The sequence below is a fragment of the Maylandia zebra genome, linkage group LG5, assembly GCF_041146795.1.
Source record: "Maylandia zebra isolate NMK-2024a linkage group LG5, Mzebra_GT3a, whole genome shotgun sequence".
Lineage (NCBI taxonomy): Eukaryota > Metazoa > Chordata > Actinopteri > Cichliformes > Cichlidae > Maylandia > Maylandia zebra.
This window is the reverse complement of record NC_135171.1, coordinates 35270621-35292471: the sequence shown is the minus strand read 5'-3', so window position 1 is coordinate 35292471 and position 21851 is coordinate 35270621. Positions and strand designations below refer to the sequence as shown.

At 38.9% G+C, this 21851-nt stretch overlaps 1 protein-coding gene across 1 annotated transcript in view; it reads left to right on the top strand.

The window, feature by feature from the left end:
* Nucleotides 1-9749, top strand: part of tafa3a (TAFA chemokine like family member 3a) — a 128317-nt gene extending 118568 nt beyond the window's left edge. The window contains exon 5 of the mRNA XM_004547587.5: nt 4596-9749. Within this exon, the coding sequence (XP_004547644.1) occupies nt 4596-4607 (12 nt within the window). The 3' untranslated portion in view covers nt 4608-9749. The remainder of the gene's footprint in view (nt 1-4595) is intronic.
* The last annotated feature ends 12102 nt before the right edge of the window (nt 9750-21851 follow it).

Below are 21851 nucleotides of genomic sequence, written 5' to 3'. Positions count from 1 at the left end.
CGTTTCCATTTCAAGCATTTCCAAATAATCATTTCCCATACTGCCAGTATAAATATACACAGTATACTGCCATCACTACAATATACATGTTTTACACACTCCTTTTGTTGTTGACATTTACAGACTGTGTGCAAAATGCCACACTCTTCAAATTCATGCCAACTAATATTTTTACGTCCAGTAGGTGTCCTGCTAGAGCAAATGAAGCTTCATGAAGCTTCGCGTTGGGGTGAACCAATTGGATGAAAAGCTTCAGTGCTTCATGGGGCTTCATCTGCCCATCACTAAGCACAGCTTTATTGCTGGAAAATAGAACACAAGCAATACAAAACTAAACCGGGAAAAGCTAATTAAAATGCATACGGGGAGAATCACACACAGCATGAGGGAGACTACAACACTGACAAAGAGAAACACAGGGCTTAAATACACAGAGGGATAACGAGGGAATGAGGCACAGAAGGAGAGCACAGCTGGGAGTAATCAGGCTGGACGAGACAAGGGAAGCAAAACTAGAAACACGCACATGAGACATGGACCTTCAAAGTAAAACAGGAAACACATTGACTGAACTCTAAACATGCAAACTTAACAGCAACTGAGAAGACAGACTATAGGGACCAGAAACATGGTACAAAGAGGTCACAGTAGACACAACATTGAACACAGGGAAGCCATATTACAAAGCCAAAGAACTAAACCTATGATAACCATAACTGAAATCTAGGGAAACAAGAAACAGTACAACAAAGGACTCAAAACATAATCCATAATATAAAAACACGAGATCTCTTCAAAATAAAACTGGAAACATGAGAGGCAGACATGACAACATAAGACAACAGACATGAAACACACGAAGGGCAAGGGAGACTTCACAGGGGTTGAAAACACAAGGGGGAACTAATAAGCAAATGAACATAGGAAACCTAATGAGCTTAAACATACTATAAACATCAAAATGAACTAAAATTCAAAACACTGGGTCATAAGACCCAGGATCGTGACATGTGCAATAGAAAACAAGCTTGAAGGAGGTTTGATGCAAAAGATTTCAAAGACTCAGGAGAGAAATACTGTAGCCTCAAATAAGACAATCATGAGAACCCTGAACAGAAATTACCTGGGAGGTTGCCGAGCAAGAAAACAGAAGAGACCTTCAAACCGCTATCAAATGTCAAGGCCAACTTGGAGAAATACTATGCATACTAGAAGTGCGTTCTTTTTAAACATCCAAAATAAAACTAGCATGTTTGGAAAAGCTTTTGCAAAAATTCCTTGTTCTGTTTAACCGCACTTTGGAAATACTGAACTTTTCATAGGGGGCTAATAATTCTACCCTCATGTGTATTTGTGCATTTCACTGTAGGTCACACTAGGACACTGTAGCAGTAATAATGTGCCAAAATTTTTCTCTTATACTGTTGACAAAATCGCCAGACCTAACTTCATGTTACAGTTTTTTACAGACGCTAGGACACATTTCTCAATACTTAGGTCACTTTTGCAAAACTCCTCACACAGTGAGCACAACAGAAGTCTATGTGGGCTAAACTGAGGATCAGTTATCATTGTTTTGGCACAAAATGCATTCAATGACTACATCTCTCAAATTTCATGAATTATCTTCTCACTCAGACACAACAACTGCCAAAAATCTTTGTACGTACAGGACATTTTGCATGTGCTTACATACTGTTTTCAAAACTGTTAAACTTATGGCCAAAACAATAACACAATGCAAAACTTGAAAAGACAGCAAAATCCAACAGCAATATTTTATTGAAACATATTTTAAATCTAAAAATGCAGTTTAACCAGCCACAGCTTATTCTCATTGTAGATGAACATCTACACAGGTGTTACTCCTTCAATTTTTCAACTCCTTCAATTCTGGCAGCCAGAAGATTATTTCCTAGGTGTATTGCCCTAGATGACATAAGATGTGATGTGGATGAGAACCTGTGGCCAAATGGAGAAGACCGAGTAGAATAGCATTACTATTGTATGTGTATCAGTGGATGGTGTGTATACAAATTCTTGTATCTTGGGATTACTTAGTGCAAAAAAATAAAAATACATAAACAAATATTAACGAATTCTGCATGATGTCTGATTCATTCCAGTAACATATATTGAAATTATAAACAGAGATGTGTCCTTGTTTTACACAAGAAAACACTGTGTAATGCTACATGTTGTTAGTGTTTTTTAGGTCATTGTTTTGTGAGTGACAAAGTGTGTTTGTCGGCTGTCAACCTTTGCTAGTGTTCTGGAAGAATGAGTTTATTTGAGACCTGAATAAAGTGTTTTGGTAGTTGTAGTGCATTTTGAATGTGAAATGAACTGCTGTGCCAAGCTGAAGGTCAGTTAGGAGAATTGTGTGAAGAGTTTTGCAAAAGTGACCTAAGTTTTGGGAAATGTGTCCTAGCGTCTGTAAAAAACTGTAAGCCACACCATGAATCTACTCCGTTTACAGCTTCCTACAAAAGTAATATAAGACCTACTAATTTTCAAATTGTCTCTCACACCCGTGATTCCCGAGGACTGCCACATGGAAGTGAAAATTAAATTGTGGCTCCCCAAACAGCAAGCTCTGTATTATCAGCTGCAGCTCTAAGCAGCAGAAAGATCACACTTCAATACAGCTTTTGGATTGCTTTGCTCAGAACACTGATTGTGTGTGGTAAGGTCCTTATTGATTCAACTGGTGAGACCCCGCTAACTTCTAACTGAATAGCACTAAAGTGCAAATATTCACACAGGAACACCTGTTCTTATATCAACCTTTCTGCCTGTCTGTCTCTGTGTGTGCGTGTGTGTGTGTGTGTGTGTGTGTGTGTGTGTGTGTGTGTGTGTGTGTGTGTTGGTATTAAAGTCTGTCTAGCATCACAGGCCAAGTCACAGAGTCACTTGTGTTCTACTTTTTAAACGGCAAACCAACAAAGAACAGCATTCACCTCCCAGAGTATTTTTAGAGATTTGCTTAAAGTGAGCGTAGTAGCTACAAACTGCATCTTTCAATCCATTATATTAATATTCATGAAAACATCTGAGAATACTTATTCCAGTTGTATGCCATCATGAATAATAATATTCCCTCTGTCTGCATGGAAATCATTGACCAAGATGCACACTGCATTACATCTGACTACTACTGAGTGCCATTTTTTTGTAAGAGCTCAGGTTTTAGAATTATAAACATACCATGCTGGGAAAATGAGCACCTTGAACCTGTCAGACTTTCAAGAGATATAAATTGCTTAAGATGTAGCATCAAAACAAGAACTTTTTTTTTAATGGAAAAGTTACTATTCCAAGGCGAGTCAGATGGTAAGAATCGATAGCAATGGTAATGGATATTTTTTTAGTACTAGCTTGACTTTTGTATATTTAAAGTTCGACTATTTACTTTAATATTAAAGTATTATAACAATTTCTTTACTAGTTTGATACTTGGTGTTTAGTAATTAGAACCAGGCATGCTCAGCTGAGGTACACAGCAGTGACATTACTTCTGAAGGTATTTCATCATAACCCAATTTATTTAACAGATTGGAAATTTAAGCTGGCGCTGGATGAAAATGTAAGACATCACTTTGTAGTTAATTCTACAAAGAACACTGTCTGGTGATTGTGTTGTGAACATCTGTGCTGTGAACATCTGTATATAATGTGAATATTGTTTTTTGAATTATTTAAATATTTTTGTCTCGACTAATGTACTGGATCAAAAGGCAAACACGGCCATAAAGCTCTGCTGCTAAAATAATCAGCAATCACCAATGCTAATGTTCATTAAGCGTTTTATTTATGCTCAACATCCACATGCATTCCAAGGTCAATGTGTGCAACTTTTAGAAGTTCTCAGTCATAACGAAGCAAAAACATTATGCTCTTTTATTATAACAGCAGCAGTGTGGTATTTTTTGTGTGATAATTTTCACCTTTTGATTATGAGTGATCATGAGCGTCAGAAATGTATTTTGGATTTTTTTTAATGAATAGATAGGTTAGTTTGTTTCAAATCATCAAATGTTTAAAACATTTAGAATTTTTTTTTAAACATTTTAATTTTAAATATTTCTAGAACATCTTAGACAATTTTCTTAGTTATATATAGTAACCCAGGTCATCTTCCAATTATATTGGAATTCAAGTGGGCAATCTACTGATAGTTTTTTTTCTGTCATATTTGCTCAACCCATCGTGGCAGTTGAATGGAAATAGCCTTTTCCTCATGTTTGTGACTATGAATGCCATGCTTTTTTCATATTTTAATGAGCCAATACTCATTTGGCACACTTATATTTGCATGTGTGCCAAATTACAAGTCCTGATTCAATGTTATGGTAAGAAAAGCTAGTGAAGTGTTTGTCTTCACTTTGAGATATCCATGCTCAAACAATGCCTCAGATTTCAATGTGTGAAAAAATACCTGAAAGTGGGCAGGTTTAAAACAAACAACCTAAAACAAACAAACCTTCACCAACAGTTTATGCCATAACTGGCCTTATAAATAGTCAAATAAGAACACAAACCATTTGCAGTATTTCCTTCTGCTTCCTAACTTCTTATTTCTTCCCTGTCTCTAGGTCACCCGATAGTCGTCTGTTTCAAGGATAACCTCATTTGAAACCAGACACTGTTTCTTTGATCAACACCGTTGGACAATTGGATGTCGTGTTTTGAGAATTGGTGGTAACCAGGGACCAATGAGGACAACAATCACGGACATTCAAGTGAATGAACCAGGGACCAGGGAGCATCGTATAAGACTACATATCCAAACAAATTCCTGACATTTGATCTAGCATCAACAGTAGCTGTCTCTGAACTCTACTGCCCACCAAATCTCTCTTTGTATTATAGTTTTATTCCTTTGGACTAGAGATCTCAACAGTGAAGATATATATTGACTAAAGGACTCTGGATAACAGAAAAAAAAATCACTCTTGAAACAAAACCATGTGATGTGAAACTTTTGTGTTATTTTCTTGCCACAAAGAGCCCCAGGACTCTTGATGCATATCTGTGTTGATCTTGTGAGATCATAAGCATTTCCGTTCCTTTTAGCCTTATGGAGCAGATATCTCTTCTGTTTCTTTTTGTTAATTTAAAGTGTTTTGTCTTTTTTAAGTTTGTTAGGATGTCAAATCTTCTTTCTGAAAGACAAAAAGACAATGCCACAACAATGAAACCAAGAAAAAATGTAAGATGTTTCGCTACAGCTCACCAAGGGTCAACATAGCTCAGTTCTGCCAAAATGTTTTAATGGTATCTGTTGTTTTCAAAGCCTGGTGACTACTATTCATTACAAATGTCAGTATTATATCAATAAATCTAACTTAATGGATATTGCTGTTTAAAAAAGAAAGTTTGATTTTTATTTTTTTATTTTTTTACAGTTTCTCTTTCTGTTGAGGCATTTTGCATACCAGGCCATAGTGCTGTATAGGCAGGAGCTGTTGGGACTTAAAATTAGCAGGTCAAGCAAATAATCTGACAAAAAAAGCAGGAAGAGGGGGAGAGCTCACAGCTAATCAAGGTTGTGTTCATGGTGGATTTGAAATCTGAAAATCAGCAAATGCAAAAGTAGGCCATGTTCAAAAATACAAATGGGTGAAATCTCATTGCAACGTTCTTCTCAAAATTAACAGACTTAAAAAAAAGTATCTGAAATCTGGTCCAGGGAGATAATTATCTCTTACCCTAAACAACCTTAATCCTATTTGGTTCATTTCCCAAAGTAGATGTTAGTGTCATCCTTGGTTTATTGCATTAAATTAATGCTACCCATCACAATCAAATTATAGGACTTATTTACTTGTTTTTTGAGATCCCATGAGGCTTTTTCTGTTATAAATCCAAAATCCTTGTTACTATGTGTAGTAAAATAAAGCTTCTGAGGGAGTTAGACTGAAGAGTGTACAACAGGAGGTTGGAAGACAATCAGTAAAAGGCACAGGATTATTTAGCCCTAATGACGTAGCCATTTGAATCAGTGGAGTTCAAGATCAAATAAAACATCCGTTCATCTTGACACATATAATATAGTTATTATAGTTACTGATGGACGGGAAGCTCTATCATGAAAATTGGTTAGAACTGGGTTTCTTAGAGAAGTCATAAGAAAGTTAGGGATGCAATTATAGTTCACCTGCATGTGATGTATACCTTAGGGACAGGAAATCACAGTATATTATGTGCCACCCTTTTCTGATATGATAATAAAATAAATTATAATGTATATTTCCTCTATAGGTGTCATGTTTATGACTCTAGGAAAATATCATATAATCTGTGCAAAAATGGCATTTTAGTAATTTCTTTCTGTAAATTTTTTTTTTTTTTTAAAAATCAAACATTACTTTGTGCTACACTTTCATAAATCCAGAGATTGCAAAAGAGAGAAAAAAAGAAAAAGCTTCAGTCTAGACTCAAAACAAACCCTCACTTTATGAGGAATTTCATATTTTCTAAGTCAATTTCCATCTGTAAGTGAAGCGGTACATTTGCCACAGAATGCTTCTTATACTAAACACAATTAATTAAGCAAAAAATGTAAAAAGCTTGCTCCCAAAGACCAGACCCCAGGGACTGATGCTGAAGGGGAGGAATGAGAAGGTTTGCTATGGTTAAGCGATCCAGGTTGCCTCTTGTTTGGTTAGAAATCATTAAATTACAGTAATGACTAATTTCTCATTCCTGCATGCAATTCACTGGAGACCACCATGGATTTAATAAAGACCTGGCGATGAATTACAAACAGTGAATGGCTGAGGAAAAGCTATGTGATTATACAGAGTAATTCATAAGTGCATTAATAAAACAATACAGAAACATTGCTAAATCATTTGAGAAAAAGGCTATTTGCATAATTCATTAAGATTAATCAGACCAGGCAATCTAACACAGTGCTCCAAGGAAAAGAGGGAGAAGACATGAATCCGTTCCCCTGGAAAACCCTTTCTATCTACAAACAATGATACAAATCTACCCTTGGATCAGAGAATTAACCTCTGTGCACTTACAGCCCCTGCAGTGCTGAAACACAATCCTTCAGTCATTCACCTTTATGCGGGCTAATATTCTATTAATAATGAAAGATCTTTTCATACCATTGCTCCTCTGGGTTTTGTTGCTTTGCCATAAAAGACCTTCACAGAAGTTGAATGGAAATACAGGTTTTGTGTTTGGAAACCACAGTGCAAAGCTGAGGTCTGGCTGTTTGACAATTTTGTCATTTACTTCTGTATTTCTGAAGTTAAATAACTTCAAAAACTTCAAAAAAACTTGAAACTGCTGTGGCCCTCACTCCAGACTTTATCGCAATCAGCTCTAATTGGGCACTAGTGTGATTAAGCATTTGTTTGTTTAGTAACATTATATCAGAAAGATCTTGTAGAACTACAAAATTGATTTTGCTTTACAACTCTGAATGAGTAGTATATCATCGAATATATTTCTTAGCTTTCGATATATAAGGACCCAAGCAGGCAGACATGCAAACAACGAGTAAACAATTACTGTTGTTAAATGGACTGATTTTTGTACAGTTATTTTCTACTCTCCTGGAGCACTCAAAGCGCTTTTTACAACATGCCACATTCACCCATTCACACAAATACTTTCTTCTATGCTTTTTAGTGCTTACTTTCTAACATTCACACACATTCATACACCAATGGATGCATCAGAGAGCATTTTTGGGATATTTGGCCTGCAGACTGGGGGAGCCAGGGATCGAATGAGTATATGACCTGCTCTACCTCCTGAGCTACAGCTAATTGTTAAATCTAAAGAACTACAAAGTCAAAAAACTTACTAGAAACTAGAAAATAAAAGGACTACACTTACCTGCCAGTTCATTAGTTACACAGTTTTTAGTACCTGGATGCATTTGTTTTCCTTTCAGAACTTAATTCTTTGTGGCGTAGATTTAGCACGGTGCAGAAAACAGTAATTTTGATCCATATCACAAGATTTAGCTGCTCATCTGAATTTCCCAAATCCACCACATCTCAATGATGCTGTGTTGGACTGAGATTTGTTGACTGTCAAGGCCATTCAAGTTCAGTGAACGCACTGTCAACATCAAGAAGCCAGCACGAAATAATTTTTGACATGCCATATTATCCAGCAGGAAGCAACAATCACACCGTGGTTATAAAGGGATGGGCATGGTCAGCCACAATACTCAGGTACCCTGTGATGTTTAAATTATGCTCAGTCGGTATGACGGGGACCAAAGTATTAACCCCTCCACATTATATTGAACTATTGATACAAGGCAAGACAGATCCATGCTTTCAGGTTGTTGACATCAAACATGTAACATGTGAGCCTGTAAAAATTGTAGCCTCAGTTTCCTGTTCTTAGTTGACAGGAGTGGCATCCGGTATGGTTTTCTGCTGCTGTACCACTAATTCAAGGTTCAAGGTTGTGCATCCAGAGATGCTTTTCTGCATACTGGTGTTGTAACAATGGGTTATTTGAGTTTTTATAGACTTTTTGTCAGCTAGAAGCAGTCTCTCATTCTCCTTTCACCTTTAACCTTTTAGTGTGTGTGTGTGTGTGTGTGTGTGTGTGTGTGTGTGTGTGTGTGTGTGTCTCCTTTAAGGATTTTTCATAGTAGAGAGAGAGATGAAATGATAATCTAGGAATTTCTCTGGATAGATGGGAGAGAGAGAGAGCTAGTGAGAGTGAGACTGATAGAGGGAATGGGAAAACACCAGGATAAAATAGTTATACCTGAAGACAACTGCAAGACATAATTGCTTCCCATAGTTACTATAAATACAAAAAAAGTTATAAATAAAGAAAGCGATAGCACAATAGATAGCACTTTATGAGAAAGTTTGAGAATGACATGGCCTATGCCATGTCTCCAGCGTTTTTCCCAGCAACCCCCTCCTACCTCTGCTCTGTGTCCTGTAGTTCCATTCGTCTTACATTGTCACCTTGCACCTTGTCACCCACCCTTCACCTGATCATTTTATCAACCTCAGGTGTATCAGTTGTTTCAAGGTTTTGGTTCTAGTTTTATGTTTTGTTCTTTATAAAGTACTTTGTTCTAGCCAGGTTTACCCTTGCCTGATGGTCTGCCCTACCTGCTTTGCATATACAACCAACCTTTGGTTAGCCTCCCTCCATATTCCACTGCCATTCCAAGCTAAATTCCAAAACCAAGACAGAGACTGGTTTCCATTTCTCTCCTCATTTCCCAAAACTATGCTCTCCATCCAGCAGTCACGCTTTCTACAGCTCCCTACGCCATCGATCATCTTTAAACCCAAGTTTTAGCATTAAAGTCTTTAAAAGTTTCCCTGAGTCTGTTTGCTTTCTTTGCATCCACAACAGTAAAGTAATTTTGCAACTGTAAAATTACCATGACAGGAATCACAGGATATTTTTAATGACAACTGCAAGTAGAAATCTGGCGTGATAGAAGGAATGCATCCTTGCTTGAGTTGTCAATGTAGCAACTTTGCTTTTTGATATTGCATTGCACTGGAATGCACTGGACAAAACACATCACACTAAATGTTTTTGCCAAGTCATCACAAGTGTTTCTGACACCCCTACTGTGGAGCCAGACTGGTCTGATTAGCATGCCAGTTTTTCCAGCACAGGGATGATGCTGGTCTGTACAAAACCTTTGCTGTTTTAACCTGTTAAGTTTATAATCTGGGCTGTACAATTACTATAAATGTACTGGATTTGGTTTATGTGCTTTTAAAAATTTTTGTGAATAATGAATGTAAATCATAACTGAGATGAGAGTATTAATCTTTGGAACCAGGTGACATCAGTTAGTGATACTGGTAACCAGTTTGAACATTTGTTTGAAAATGAACTGAACACCTCTGGTGCCACTGTCATAGTTGCTGGGTAAATATATTCCTACAGCCAATAACATTTCAATTTTGTGCTGAATTGTCTTTAAATGCTGCAATTTTCCTGTCAAATTATTAAACCTCCTCCCTATTTTTTTTCTTATCAGGAAGAAAAATAGCTCAGAAATTGCATTTAAATCATCCTGCACATTAAACTTCTCCAGTGTATCTCCTGCTAATGGAATTCTTTGAGGTGTGTTATAGTGCGTAGGTTATTAGCTTATAGCTAGTTTCATTGCAATTTTTACAGACTGATGCCTCTGAAGCTGTTGATTAAAATCCTCCCATAACTCCTCCCAGGAATAAATCCCCTGGTCAGCCATCTGCAGTAGAAAATAATGTCAGTAAAATGGCATTTCTAGCTGTGGTCAGGGAGATGCACACGTCTTATTGGCAGTGGATGAGACTGACTCGCCAATCCTATTTTTATTGGAAGGCCATTATTAGACCTAAATTTCAGGTAAACCTTATCTCAGAGTAGCAGCTTCCCAATGGTACCCCCCTCCCCTTTGGTAACATCTAAATGTAATAAAATAATAAATCTAAATAATTGAAGAGCACTAAACCAATTTGCTCATGTTTTGGGCTTATCTAATCAAACAAACAAACTGAAAAAATATACAAATCTAATTTTCCTACTCATAAAAAAGAGAAACAAAAGACAGTGCATATTTAGATCTAAATCAAGCGGGGTCTTGCACTATGCAAAATGTGCTCACTGAAAACAAAGCTCTCAGTTACACAAACACCATCTGCTGGGTTTGCCCAGGCTTTATCTTGACAGGATGAATTAGTTTGAAAAACTGTCAGATACACCCAGCAAAATTAGGTTTTCTCATTTCATAATGAAAGCTGACAGACTGTAATGAAAAACTGCTTGATCTTGAAAACAGCCAAGATGAACTGTAAAAGTCTAACTGGAAAAACTTTGCTGTTTTTTAAAATCTAATTGTACTAGTCTCTGTTTTCAATATCAGGGGTGTTTTTCTACCGTAAATTGGATGTTCTAATTCCGTTTTGGTCAGAGTTTGATGTTATTTCTGACGTCTGTTTTGTGTTATTCTTGTCAACTGTAAGCAGTTTATTTTGAAATGAGTTTCGCCCCTCTCTGTGTGTGCACTGCTGTGACCTGAGGCATAATGGGATTATCCTGCTCAAGGCAAGACGTAGATGCCTTGAATTCTAATATCAAAGTATTCCTTGCTGTACCTGACACCTCCTTCTCTCTGTGTTTCTCATGCCTGAGTACACTGAGAAGCGATTAGCCCATGAATCGCAACACAGCCCGTGAGCTGTTTCGGCAAGTCATTCACACATTCTGTTGAGTTTTTTTTTCTTTTCTTTTTCTGGTTATTTACAGCAGCATGTACTGTACTTTTGCATGCGCTAGCAGCAGGTTTCTGAGCAAACCAAGTGTCAGCTAATCATATGTAGTTTTTATGTTACCCAAAATGCTGTAGAGAATTCTGAACCACTGTTCTCAGCAAGTCTGAAGCTGTGCTGTGTCCTATAGGCGTCGTTTCCAAGTATGGTGTTGACAAGACATTAGTGCTGGCCAGTGCATTTGCTCTTGCTTCTCATCAGAGACCCTCTCAGCTCCCACACTGCATTATCACAAGGCCCTCGGGTCAGTGAGAAGGCCTGCTGTAATTTGAAAAGGAAATTATCTTTTGTAGAACTTACTCAGACAGACAAAAAGTAGGTAGAGAAGAAGAGGACGGGTGGGTGGTTGTAAACAGGCGGTGGGGGAGGGGACTTGATAGGAAGGTGAAACGTTCAACCTCACCGGCAGTCTCCTAAAGGGTTAATGGGAGCGAGGCCTGCAATGAGCTGACATATAACTGGATGGGCAGAGAAGGAGAAGCAGAGACATACAAAATGACATTCTGATGGATTTCTAACTGCCCCATTTCGTGATATGTACCTGCTCATTTATTTATTTATTTACCTCATTTCTTGATGCTCGAGAAAGAATCCATTTTTTTTTTGCTAATGATCAGGTTACACTGCAGGAGCAGGTGGAGTCTCAACGAGGAATTTGATGATTGAGGGGACCAGAAGATGATGCTAATAAAAATCTTTCACTTATTAGGTCAGCGGTCCATTGCCTTTGTCTCTAAGATGAAGCTGGATTGTGTTTTGTGTAACCCAGGGGTTTTAGTCCAGAGAACGATCATTATTACAACTAGTATAAGATGTTAAGATTCATTTCTTTTAAATTATGTACAGAAATTCAAAGTCCACTAAGGATAAAATCATCTAGCTTTGGTGACGTTGTGTCATTTTGTTTTTTCATGAAGCATCTTCACAGCTATTGGATGGATTGCTGTGAAAGTTTTTTGCAGACATACCCACAGAAATAATTTGGAACTTGGCTTTTCAAGACATAATCATGGAATTATAATCAAAGTCAAGCTAAAACATAAATTTCAAAAAAGGCGGGATGCTGTATAAAATGTAGATAAATAAATCTCCCAAACAGATATTTTATTATTAATAGAATATAAAATACATGGCTCAAGAGTTGGGAGTTCGCCTTGTAATCGTAAGGTTGCCGGTTCGAGCCCCGGCTTGGACAGTCTCGGTCGTGGTGTCCTTGGACAAGACACTTCACCCGTTGCCTACTGGTGGTGGTCAGAGGGCCCGGTGGTGCCAGTGTCCGGCAGCCTCGCCTCTGTCAGTGCGCCCCAGGGTGGCTGTGGCTACAATGTAGCAGTGTGTGAATGGGTGGATGACTGAATGTGTAAAGCGCTTTGGGGTCCTTAGGGACTAGTAAAGCGCTATACAAATACAGACCATTTACCATATTAAACATTTAAAGCGAGACAATGCATCGTTTTAAGAAAAATGGTCACTTTGACTTATTTTAAAAACAATCTGAAAACATCTGGAAACTGAAATCAGCAGCAGGTGGACATTGGGAGAGAAATGTTTTTCTATTCTTGCCTAGTATAGGATTCTAACTGCTAAATCATTCTGGGTTTTTTCTGTTGTATTTTTCATTTCATGATGCTCCAAATGTTTTTAGTTGGTGCTAAACTGGACTGCAGACAGGCCAATTTAGAGCCCAGATCCAGACTTCTATAAGGTATGTTGCAGATATAGATGCAGTATGTCCTTTAACATTGATTTAAAGGACATTCCTGAAAAATACATCTCTGGATGAGAGCATATGTGGCTCTAAACCTTATATATGTCTTTCAACATTGATGTGCAAACTACCAATTCCATAGGACTAATATACCCCCATAACATCAGAGGTTTTCTCTTTTGAACTGAGTGTTGATAACAAGCTGGATGGTCCCACTCCTCTTTAAACCAGATCCAGTATCAATTTTTCAGTAAAGAATTTCACATTTAAATTTGTCTGGCCACAAAACAGTTTTCCTCTTTGCTTCAGTCTGCTTAAATGAGCTTTTTCCCAGAGAAGAAGCTGGCACTGTTGGATCACATCCAGATATGTCTTCTTCTTTGCATGACAGTGCTTCGATTTGCATTTGTGGATGGCACAGTGAGCTGTGTTCACTGACGATAATTTATGGGTTTATGATTTATCATTGTCATGATTTCTGGTGTTCCTGAGCCTGTGATTTCTATGACAGAATCATACTTGTTTTTAATGTCCTGCCACCTGAGGGCCCAGGTGGCAGGAGAAGCAAATATTGATTTTCAATTTTCTGTCTTTTGCACAAACATGTTTCCAGATTCTCCATTTTCCAGAGCCTTTTTTACCCTGGTCCCAAACTTGAGATGTGTTGCCACATAGTACATTTTATTTTGATATCTTTTGATATATTTTCCATGTTCTGTTGCAACTATCTCGGTTTATACGATTTCTTCCTAAGAGGTAAAACTGAAAGTGTAAATCCTCTTCTTTTCCATTTGATGAAACATGCAGATGAATGTCTGCATATTAAAAGTACATTGAAAATTAAGCCATTCTCATACTATTAAGACTGAAATGAGAGAATAAACTTTAAAAATTAAATCCATGAGCCTTGTCAAAGCTCACACAAAAAAGAAAACTACAAAAGCATACTTACTTTTACTTGGTTTGATGCTAGATTAATGGTTTACTACATTGGGATTGGACATTCATGTACCACCTCCTCACAGCCATATGGAAGTTTACAGGTGACCTTGGTGATTAATAAAAACAATTTATCAAAGTAAATAGCTGAAGATACAAATTTTTGACTCTAAGCCAATGACTGATTTAAGATCTGCTGCCCATGAGGTACAGGGGAACTTCCTCCAGCAGATGTTCCTGACTAATTATCTATTGTTGCAGAAATCCCACAATCCCTCAGTTCCTCTGCTGTCTTCCGGTGGGAGTCTGGTCATTCCTGTTTCATATCCTTGGCTTGGTCTCCACTTACCTGGGGCACTCCTCTCCATCTGTGAGGACAACCAGAGAGACACAAAGACTAGCCCACCACCAGCAGCATACAAGATTATACAAACCTTTAGCCGTCACTTTCAAGTGAAAGCTACTCTCTATCCTCTTGTTTAACCTCAATAGAAGAAGAGTTATATAAAATGCAACAGTCTAGAGCTGTTATGCTGAAGTGTGCTTGGCAAAACATTGTGATGGTGTGGCTATTTATGGAAACACACCTTTGTGTGTTCTTAAAGCAATTTTAAAGCAATTCAGTTTCAATTTATGTACTCGGATTCAACAAGTAGATTTAACTTAACATTATCACGGAAAAAGAAAAAATCTAGAATTGCAAGCAGATACATTTGAAGTTACTTTAACAGCAGCGTGCAGACTTAATGTGATGTGAACCCCTTTTCAAAAGTGTTTAGTATCTGAGACGTAAATGAGTTTTCTGCTCTTAACACTGTTGCCTACAATGAGCATGTTGGCACATTTTATAACCAATGAATAATTTAACAAAAGAGCATTAACATGGAGAGAAATTGAAAAAGTGCACATACTTCTACAAATACAGCCTGAATATTTCAGGAGGGAAAGGTCTAAGAAAATCAGTAGGTTTAGCTGCATAACATGAAACGACAGAATACTTCTGTTTCTGTCAGCTGTCTAAAACTCCCCAGCCTGTACTAGCATCTTCCATTCGGACTAATGGACCAGCTGGTTGCAAAAACCCTTCGTATGTGCAGAGAAAACTCCAGCAGCACCTCAGACAGCGCAGGCCGAAGCAGAGCAGAGCTAGAATGGATTAAGATATGCCTGGCTGCCTTTTGCAGTCCTGTCAATGTGGGCTGGGTGTCTTTGCTGCACAGATCAGAGAGACGCAGGAAGGTCATTGCCACTGGGAAAAGGAGGCAGTGAAAATATTGTCCTGACAAGATGTAGAGTGACTTTTGTAACCTGAGGCTCGTGTTTTAGATTAAACCATGTTGGCTGATAGAAGAGGTGACGTCAAAGGAGGTGTAAGGGAGGGAATTGAAGGTGTTGATGTCGACACCTTTGAATTAGCAACTCTCTCCTTCAAATCAGTTTTCATAAGAATTATGATGAATAACTGATCAAAGGTTGTTTATTTGCTGCTCATTTCTGGACTAGAAAGTTGAAAATGTAAGTCTTAAATAAGTAACAAAATTCACAAGACTGCAATACGAAGCTGAATATTACACATATAAACTGTATTATGATATATTGTAGATCTCTGCAATTGTGTATGTGTGATACATATACCCCCAAAAATTGATTCTGTTCATCTGGATGTCGCATTCCCATTGGAAACGCTATGTCCACATGAACAGAATCAAACTTTTGGGATTTACTTACCTGGATGATTGAGCATACATCAAGACACATGATACATATATACTGCTCAAAATAAATAAACAGAATATAGCATCAAGTCAATTAAGTAGAGGCCACTGACAATTTTTCCTTCTTTATTTGTGTTGACTGTTTTAACCCCCCTAATTTTCCTTTGGGCTAGGGTCAGTGTTACCACAGTTAACACAAGGCAATACCTGGACCCCACTGAGGATGCACAGGTAATGTAACTCTTCCAGGATGGCACATGCCATTGCCAAAAGGTTTGCTGTGTCTCCAAGCACAGTGTTAAGAGCATGGAGGAGATTCAAGGAGACTGACAATTACTCTAGGAGAGCTGGAGAGGGTCATAGAAGGTTGTTAACTCATCAGCATGTCTGGTATTGAGTCCTTTTTGCAGAGAGGAACAGGACAAGCACTAGAAAATAACCTCCAGGAATCGGAAACATAGTTCATTAGAGTGGCCTGAGGGCCTGACATTCTCTACGAGCCCTGTGCTCATGCCTGCACCATGGAGATCATATGGCATTTGCCATCAAATACCATAATTGGCAGATCCACCACTGGTGCTCTGTGCTTAAGCGCTTTGTGTGCTCAGAGTAGAAAAGCGCTATATAAGAACCAGCCCATTTACCATTTACCATGATTTACCTCTTCAGGCTAGGCACTGGCACTCTGATTGCCATTAGGTATTGCTATGAAATCCTTGGGCAGTGTCAGACCCTGCGCTGATACAGTGGTTCCTCTTGATGTAAAACAATCCTAGCCTAATATGAGACTGTGTCCTTCAGTAGTATCAATTCATGAAGGAATTGACACCATTGACTGCCCCATGTCCCGCCCCCTGCCCCAATGCTTGCCTGTACTAAATCAAATAGAGCACCTCTGGGAAATGTTTCCATCCATCCAGCGCCACCAGGTTGCACCTCAGACTGTCCAGGAGCTGGAAGGTGATTTCCACAAAAGTCTTTAAAAACTTCTGTCTCAAACCAGCTTGCTTTTAAGAAAAATTCTTAAAATGTATTTCAATTTTAGACATTTATTTCTTTATACCTTAATAATGTATCTAAACAGCTTGGTATCACAGGTTTTACTCAAGCTGGATTAAATAAAAAACATTTGTAGAAGAATATTTTCAGCCACAGATTAATTAGTTTCCTGATAATTCAAAAAACATTTCCAAGTGCAACACTGTAGCCCACCGTGTTTTTGTCATTGATGGATGTTTATAAGCTACATACGACACTGGTAATAGAGAATGAAACGCTTTTAATTGGATCTCTTTATTGTTTGTTTGACTCTTTTCATTTAACTGACTAATGGTAGGAAATATATACATGTTGATTTTTAGTTTTGAAAGAAATTGTGTTATTGTCATTTGGGTGGTATTAAAGATCTGTGTGCATGCTGCAGTGAGTAAACACGTTGAACACAGAGACTTTTGAATCTGATTTCAAAGTAGCTTGGCACAAATCTTAAATGACACATTTAAATGCATGTAGACTCATTTAAAGAAAAAAATATATCCGATAATGGACCAATAGTATTGACTTTAGAGGATACTTTTTTCTTATTCAAACTGCTTTACTGCTTATTAGGTCTGTATTTTATGGAACCATTGTGCCGATTTTGCAGTTTAGGTGTGGTTCTGGCAAGGTCCAGAATATCACAGCAGCACTCCCGATTAGTTTGGCTGATTCAGGGTTGTTAGCCATTTTTTAATTTCCCATTAGACCTACGAAATTCTATTCATGTTTCTCTCAGGTAACCCATTAATTTGCTGTGATGCATGTGAGATGGTGAGTGAGGGCTCTTTGCCAAGAGTTGGTTAGCATTTTATGCATAAAAGAAATACAGAGTGGAGCAGATGGTTACATTAGGGACTGATGATACTGACACAATGCAGCATGTGAATGTATCTTTGTGTGCAGGTGTGACTAAATTACATACTTATTCTGTTTGTTTTTATTAAGATATTAGAATGTGATGATGTGCATAGAGCCTGTGTTTTATGTGTGTCTTTGTATTTTGTATGTGCTTTAACTGTATAGGATACAGATTGAATTTGCACAACTGCAGAAAATGAAAAGTAAAATCAAACACCGAGCAATGTATTAAAATCCATCAGTGTTTTGATCTGCAAAGATAGGAAATGCTTGCTCATGGAGACAGCACATTTTTGCCTGTGGTGTCTGAACAAGTGAGGCCTGACAGAAGGCTTGGCTGACTCCACACTGCAGGACTTCACTTTCATTAAACTCCATGTGAATCTCAGCACACTTTTCCATTGTTGTCTGCACAGGGCCACCATTTTTCATTTTGCTATATACTGTTGGTTTACCACAGCGTGACTCTGAGCTTATGAATGTGCTGTAACAGAAGTTTGTGGATTTAATTATGTGATATAGCATCACAGCAAGGGGCAAATAAAACAGGCCTAATCACTAATAATAAATCTAAACTGTACATTTCACATGCATCTGGGGTTGCAACTAATGATTATTTTTATTGTTCACAAATTGTACTCTTAGAACCATATTGTTTTTTATAGGTACAGGCAGTGTTGTTCAAGTTACTTGAAAAAAGTAATTAGTTACTTATGACTGATTATATCTCCAAAAAAGTAATCCCATTACCATGCTGATTTCTTATTTTCAGAAGTAATTAGTTACTTTTTAAAAACATGATATACAACCTGAATACTTAACCCTTCTTTGGCCCTGGGACCATTTTTGGTCCCAGGGCCAAAAATGGTCCCAGGGCCAAAAATGGTCCCAGGGCCAAAGAAGGGTTAATAAAGCAATAGACCTTTCAGCCCAATTCTATTTTTTATGCATAATCCATCATATAAAATGTAATCAAATGGAAAAGTTTCTTTTTAAAAATTGTTTTATTAGTTTTAATCTTTTCATTTTATGCACATTGCATTAAGCAAAAATGCAATTATATGCAACATTCTCTGACTTGAAGAAATTTGTTTAACATTTAAACCTATTTTCTGCATATTCCAGCACATAAAATAAAATAATATTTTTTGTTTACACTCACTCTTTCAAATAGATGCAAGTAAAACACAGCAAAAACTAAATAAAATCAAAGATTCAGCGGCACTAAGTCCTGTCTCTCTTAAATCTATTTTCACCTGTTTAGCAGGAGTGGAGCAAGCGGAGGTTTGCCTGGTGCCACAGTGATCATGTCAGTGGGGGGATCCGGGGGTTACTCTGTGAATTTCACATTCCCGTGGCAGCGTGCTAGGTGCTTGCTCAGATTTGAAGTTTAATTTTTCACAGTAGAAAGAAGTTTTCTTCCCATGCAGCGTGTACAGTGGACACTATTGTTTTTTGTCACTTTTTTACAGAATCACTCTCAAAGTAATTTCAGTACTTCCACGCTTTTACCGCTACATGGTCGTACTCTCTCCCACACTCCATATTATCCATTGTTGATGTACACACGTCTGTTGCTGCCACGGACGTTGCACGAGACACTCTCACAAACAAAATCACAGTTTAGTAACACAGTAATACAGCGTGCTTACTGGAAAGTAACAGTAATCGAATTACTTTTTGTAATAGTAATCCCTTAGATTACTTGTTACTTGAGAAAAGTAATCAGATTAGAGTAACACTTTACTTGTAACAAGTTACTGCCCATCTCTGGTACACATCTCTGCCATCTTTCGGTTACTGCCGATCTCTGGGTACACATATCACAAGTTTTGCAAATGAAATGTCTGGTAATGATCAATAAATGATGATGTGGGTTGTTTTCAGTCAGAGCAACAGCTAGGTTTGATTGACACAGAACATTGATCTCAGATGTCAATAGTTTTTAAATAAGAGTGCCAAAGATAGAAATTATTGGCAGAGCACAGGGGTCTCATTGTACTGAATGCATATATGGCTAGATAGATGAGCAGACAAAGAGAAGAATCAAATAAGTGACTGAGAGGTTTATTGACTTATTTTATCCCCATTTAGTGACATTTCTCTACTATTTAATTGCCATAAAATGATCAGAGGAACAAAATGTCATAATGCAGTCCTTTCAGTTCAAGCGCCTTTTGTAGAGGGCCAGATAAAAAAGTCTTTATGTCAATTGTAAGATGAATGCATTTGACAATAGCAATACCTTCCCAGTTTCCATAGCCTACTCAAATAAATATGTTAGCCTGAATTCACTGCTGATATTCACTAGCTGTGCTTTTCTTATTACTTACTTTACTGAAGATGGCAGCCCATCTAAAATGTTAATAGGCATCTAAGCCTGACGTGTATTTAAAGTGAAGTATCAGATTTCAATCTATCATGCAAACCCTCCTCCCAGTAATAAAACATATATTTTCAAAGATGCATATCATGGTGTTATGTTTGTCATAATTTTCAAAGGTGGCAAACATGAAAGCCGTAATCAGTGTGAAGATGAAAAGAAGCAAAGGAGCCCTCATGGAAGAACCTCTGAGGGGCTGGAGACATTGCAATTATAGAAACTATTGACTTGTGTTTCCCAAGGTATGATCAATTGCAGTGAAATAATGACATCTCTGTGTTGTTTTGACCCATTCACTGCGAAGGCAATTTATTTTGTGTGACAGGAGGCTTGCAAGGGACAACTCAGCTGATGTGTGCCAGAGATCAGGCAGAGGAGAGATCTCAGCTGGAAAGACAGAGAAGAGAATCAGAGGAAGGTCACTACTTTGTACACTGGCCTCTTTTACCAAATGTTTTCTTCTTTTTTTTTAAAGTACTCAGCCTCTCTTTTGATCATCTTCACAGTTGTTTTAATTTATTGTAATTATTTATTTGCATTTTCACAAGATTCCTGTGCGTGTAGAGTGTTTATAAATAAATATTCCCCCGTTATTCTCCAAATTACAGCATTTTAATGTCACTGATGTCATGTAAACACAGACTAATTAAATATGGAAATAATAATGAGAGTCAGTTGAGGAGTGTGGCAGGATCTTTTTTTTTTTTTTTTTCTTCTTTTTTTTGCCTGTCCCGTTTGGCTCTTTTGCCATCAGAATTGTTGTCTAAAGGCAAAGAAAGATGCCCAACGGATTTACTTTACCAAATTGACCATCCCAGCCTTGCCGTAATGGTCCATTTGATTCACCTTTTATTGTTTCTTTTATTTTCACTTACTGAATACGGGACAGACTTGACTGGGGGAAAGAAGGGGAGAAAGAAATAGGGAAAGAGAAACAGCTGAGAAGAGGGACGGGGGAGAAGGGCAAAAGACAAAAACCAACTGGGCTCCTTTGATCAGCTCCATCACCTAGTGGGGGTGGGGGGTCATAGTTTGGTCCTGCCTTCACTGTTGTGATTGGTGTGGGGGTAGGGACAGGCTTAGGGCGTCGGGGGGTTCCCCGGAGGCATCTTCCTTGGGGGGCTCAACCCGGGGTAGCGGTCATGTCCGGTTAGGGGCTCTGTTGGCTCTCAGGTGACTGTTTCCTCGCGGCTGCGTGCAGCGGGGCTAGGGGAGGGTCTGTGCTGACGGACGTGGGTTACTGACCTGGTAGCCTGGCTGCCCCTGGGTGGGTCCGGGATGGGCGTGAGGTTCTGGGGGCGCTCCGTCTCTGGGCTGGGACCCGGATCGGGCCTCGGGGGCTTGGGTCCTGGTTGGTGTGTTGCCGGGGTTGTGGGCGGGTGGGTGCATGGGGGCCCAGCCCTGGAGCAGGGTGCCGCCGGTGCATCGAGCCACCTGGGGGGCTCTTCAACTGGTGGGGGAGATTGTCACATCTTGCAGGAGCTTTCCTCTCCTCAGGAGCTCCCTCTGCAGGAGGGGGAGATACAGGAGAGGTGGAGGAAGATCTCAGCCTGGGTGTTTATTGTCTTATGTAGTCTGGAAGATGAGTGGATGGTGGGGTGGGTGCAGTTTTCTCTGTGGTGGGGTTGGGTGGACTGTCCCGGGCTCTGTGGGGCCGGGAGGCGCTGCTGCACTGGGCCCTGGTCTGGATGGGCCTGGGCCCCCTTTCCCTGGTGGGTCGCGGAGTATGGGGGTGCCTACTGGGGTCAGCGGGGGAGCTGGCCCCAGGGAGGGGTCACTTGCCCCTCCCTTCCTTCCCTCCCCATCTCCAGCTGCCTCCCTCTTCCCGCTCCACCACAACCACCCACACATGCAGGACCTTGGAGTAGGGGTATGTCACCAGGGTGCAGAGGAGGCTACCCCCCCCCGTCCCCTTCTGGCTGCCTCTG